This window comes from Phaethon lepturus, unplaced genomic scaffold, assembly GCF_000687285.1.
Source record: "Phaethon lepturus isolate BGI_N335 unplaced genomic scaffold, ASM68728v1 scaffold18070, whole genome shotgun sequence".
Classification (NCBI taxonomy): domain Eukaryota; kingdom Metazoa; phylum Chordata; class Aves; order Phaethontiformes; family Phaethontidae; genus Phaethon; species Phaethon lepturus.
Window position 1 is genome coordinate 28,611 of NW_010512787.1, and position 4,679 is coordinate 33,289.

Here is a 4,679-nt window from a genome sequence, read left to right on the forward strand (position 1 = left end):
ACATTTTACAGCTTTTAGAACATAGGCACAAAAGTGACCATGTACATAACAGAAACTGCGTGCCTTTATTTAGGCAGTCAACTACTAGCAGCTATCAGTATAGAGTCAGTTACAGTTTTACAGTTAACTACATTACTGGGTATAAGGTATTATAAGAATCAGACATTAACTTTTTTTTCTATCAAAGGCTAAACAATAACATCACATGTCTGCTACTTGGATTTCATCTGCCAAGTAACTTGCCAGTTCCTAAGGTAATGGCACCATCTATTGGTCCGATAGCACCTCTGCAGAATTTCTGGAAGTTAATCATGGTTTTCCTTTATACAGTTAACCAGATGATTCAATTTAAACACTGCACTGTTTCAGTAGCGCGAGATCCAGAAGAAAAAGAAAAACCTTTAACATTTCCAAGAATAGAATAAGTAGGTGTTTTATCTAGAGATGCCAACCATGAACAGAAAAAGATTAACTAAAGTTGTATTTTCCCATCACAGAGTAAAAGCTGCATCAGACATAGGCTGAGTCTGATCTACTAGTCTGACACGCTTCGTTTTCAGATAAATTTTCTTTTCTGATATATTCATTTGGACTCTACATTACACTTCCATAGCTCTACCAAAACGAAGCCTTCATTTAAAATCATCCAAGTTTTCAAAATGAAACACAAGTTTGAAATGATAGCGTCTTCTTGAGTGATCAGAGAGCAAAAATAATTGCAACCCTGGTTATGTTTAGAATTTTCCTTTTTCCAGATATATGATAGTCTCAGTAGGGCATTAACCTTAAAAGCCACAGATGAAACTGTGCAAGAATAGTTTTAGTTCAGAAGGCACTAGTTTAAATCTTACCAATGTCTCAGTGATCTTTTACCATTTTTTATCCCTTATTCCCAGAGTATTGCCTATAAATCACACACACAAAAAAATCAGAACTAATCAAACAAGCCGACACTACTATTGAAAATATTCCCTTTGCCAAAGACTGGGCAAGTTCTGTAATATTTCAAGATGTATGTGTCCTTCCCTTCAACATGTGCATGTGTTATTTCCCTTCACAAAAACATACGAGGCTGATGGTGATCACTAAGGCTGTCCTGCAAGTTGCAAAGCTTATTATAGCTTATTACATCAGCATTCTTACCACAGGGACTCTCCAACCATCCCTCAATAATTAAGTAACAGAACAAGACATCTAAAGAAACAATTTTATCTAGAGGACATGGACAAAAGTAGTTAGAAGATATAGAAAGAATGACAAGTTAAATTCACAAATCAAGATTAAGAGATGAATGAAGATTTTGTATTCTGTAATACAGTGTCTTCCTGAATATACTCATAGGAGGCTTCTAATTGAGTGTTTTAGCAAGATCATGGGTAAACGGGTACATGCTCAAGAGCCATTTCACAATTTGAAATTATTGCTACTGCAAAGCAGCACTGAGGAGTTCAAAAGCTTACTTCTCTCCTGTAGATATGCTTCATCTCCTTCTGTAGAACTGGGAAGTAATGGAGCAATGTTTCTGATTTTTAAGCGAGAAAGACAAGAAACTCCAGAAAAGCTACATGTGATTTGCATTCTGCTATCACAAAGTACGTACTTCCACATTACCCCATATTCTTGTTTATAGTTAAATATATTATTTGCTGTTTTTTCACCAAGACTGTATTTTACTGTACACATCTGTACAGTATAAGATACTGTACGTTTTTTATATCCTGAACATTGCTTTTGTAATTGGTCCTGACAGGGTAGTACCCAAATTCCAAAAAGCATGCAAAAATCTGTGGTTTCAGCTTTCAATATTATCATACTCCTCAAGTCAAAACTGAATGAGATGTACACAGAATTGCATATAGCTATAGCTCAAATTACTGTCATGACAGAAAATGTTACATAGAAGAGTTGGGGTACTAACACTTAATAACCTGATGATGGGCTACTAATGTCAAGTTGACCCCAGCAATAGACAGAATTTAACTTCTTTGTTGAGAAGGTCCACACAGTAGTTAATTATTCTATGTGGTAAGTAAACCAGGTGTTGCTTCACTACAATGAAGCAACTTCTTGAGTTAAATACAGCTGCTGCTTAGCAAGAAATACAGAAATACAACAGTCCTGAAGGAGAAGCAAGGCACATTTTTTTTCCTAATGAAACTACACAAAACCTTCAAGCAGAATGTAATTCCCCAAGTGAGACTTCATATGAACCATGAGTTACGACTACCTGCAAATCAAGTTTCTAAGGATTTTTTTTCTACAGAGATTTTTTAGGAAGCCCCCAATTCTCTTGCTTTAAGGTATGCTGAGGAACACATACAGCAACTGTCCTAATACCATTTTTTTGGCAGCTTCGATTTACACACTATAATAGCCCATGTTTTTAAAGTGTCAGAAAAGAACTAGAACAGTGCACCTGCCTTGCAAATACGGGTAACACTTTATCTTTGAAGTCTGAGATCTGTCCAGCTCCCAGAAAACAATGGAATTTAAGTAAAAACATATTAAATAATCATTTGAAGTGTTCATCCATTTTACCAGGCAGTTGTATTACAGTAAGTACCACTTACCCATGGTAACATAAGGCAATTTGTCAGTTGATCCATGGGGATATATGCTGTAAAGGTGGGGTCCCGTGACATCTACTCCCCCTAAAACCAGGGCAGCACCAATGTAACCTTGATACCTAGGAGCAATATTTATATGTGAATCTGAAAGTCCACGATAAAGATGTAGTTCTTTTTAACACGATGTACGCATTTGAGATTTTTTTTTTCCATGATTACACCAGGTACATCTCTGTAACAGAAAAATTGATTTTACTACCTGTGAGCAATAGTTTAAATTAAGAAATTTACTAAAACATGGTATATTGCAGTGGCATGCAGAACAAACAAGCACTGGAAAAGCAAGCAGTCTGGATGATACATTTGTACTGACAGGGGGAATATCTGGATTAGTTTCCAAGCCTTAAATGAAATTCCTCTATCTGCAATTCAGTTTTTATTTAGATACTTCAAATAAAACACATTTCTTCATTTCCCCTACGAGATGTTCTTGGCTGCATTAACATCTTAAATTATAGGGTTTTGACACACTTAAAAAAAAGGTAAAGTGCCCAGCAATACAGCATTAAGCAACTGAGCTGAATTGTCATTTATCTTGTTCACTTGATTACACAAAGCATTTTCTTTTCATTGCTTTATTTCACCTTCCTGGAGACTTTCCAATAGCTTGAACAGTATCTTTAACTGAATACACTTGCTCCATTCTTTCCTTCTCTTTCAACATCATTTTTTACTTCTGCAAAAGACAATACTAAACAGTACTGGAACATCTAAAGGTTTGAAGAGTATGCCATCAATCTAAGGGCATGTTCTATGTCATGCAGCTAGTTAGAAAGTTCAGCTGCCATACAATAATGATCTGTGATCAGTCAAGCAATCAAAATCCTAATATAACTGCAGTACAAATTCCAACCATTTCACTTGTTTATCTTGCTGTACCACTGGCAGACTTCTATATTAACAGCTGTGGGCTTCAAATGGTTAAACGCTTTATTCTTTTGAAAATAAAATATTTGTAATAGAATCACTACCTCAAAATGTCACATGAAATTCTCAAATTTACAAGCTTGCACGTTACAAGATTAATACTGGTCCAGCCCTCTTATCACAAAGATACAAACCAGTTTTCATGGGTCTGACCAACAATTTATTAAACTATTGTCCTTCTGATTTTGCCATGTAAACACTAGCAACACAGTAGAACTATAGTATTGATTCTCTAAAACACCATAGACTTGATTTCTTTTCCATCTCAGCTCAAAAGCCTATGAAGCAAAGAGCAATTACTAAATCTTTCCTAAAGGCTTGTTATAGACATTAAGTAGACTGAGAAAGCATGCTACATCACAGGAGCTCAAGACTTACCTGGTGCTTTTAACAACATTTGTAATAAATAAGAAACATATTAATTTACCTGAAAAGCATTTGCTTTAGCATTCGATTAGCTGTGACAACTCTTGGAAGTCGTCCAGTAGATAGCGAATGGAGCTCCAGATTGGAAGAAATCAGTTGAGTTGTCATATCAGTATCTGCAGCTGTTCCAGCACCGCAACAGCTGAAAAATATTATGAGCAAGTTAGGAAAAGGTGAGGAGGACAAGGGAAACAAGTAACTCTATGCTTTATCCAACAAGCAGAAGTTTTCTCATTGTAAAATTGAGGAAATTAAGTTCTCATGTGGTCAGTATTTCCAGAGTACAAAACAAGACAGTCTGTTTAAATATAAACGACATACCAAAAATCCCCAAGCTCTGCTACGAAATTAAGTTATCATTTTAAAGTACGCCTTAATATTGGCTGTTAGCAAAGGATATCGCTAAAAATCCCAATAGTATTGCTACAACCATTACACAATAAACAACTTTAATACTTACTAGATATTAGGAGAAATGAAGTGTATTTTTGAACAGTTCTTGTCAGCAACAACCATTCCTTCAGTTGCTCTCGTATCTGCTCCGAGCACTATGCCATCCTACAGAAAGAGAGAATTGTTCCCAAAAGCCTCGGTCCCCAAAGGGGACCTTCCGAGTGCCGACGGCAAGATCGGCTGCGAGGCTCGGGGGCGCTGGGCAGCTCCGGAGACAGCCCGCAGGCGCCGGCTCGGCGCTGGCCG

At 36.7% G+C, this 4,679-nt stretch overlaps 1 protein-coding gene across 1 annotated transcript in view; it reads right to left on the bottom strand.

Annotated features, from left to right (window-relative positions):
- PSMB7 (proteasome (prosome, macropain) subunit, beta type, 7) overlaps nucleotides 1-4,538 on the bottom strand; it is a gene marked incomplete at its 5' end in the record, with an annotated part of 26,105 nt that extends 21,567 nt beyond the window's left edge. Inside the window, 3 exons of the mRNA XM_010288189.1 lie at nucleotides 2,571-2,686; nucleotides 3,982-4,122; nucleotides 4,441-4,538. Of these exons, the coding sequence (XP_010286491.1) occupies nucleotides 2,571-2,686; nucleotides 3,982-4,122; nucleotides 4,441-4,538 (355 nt within the window). The remainder of the gene's footprint in view (nucleotides 1-2,570; nucleotides 2,687-3,981; nucleotides 4,123-4,440) is intronic.
- Nucleotides 4,539-4,679: the final 141 nt, after the last annotated feature.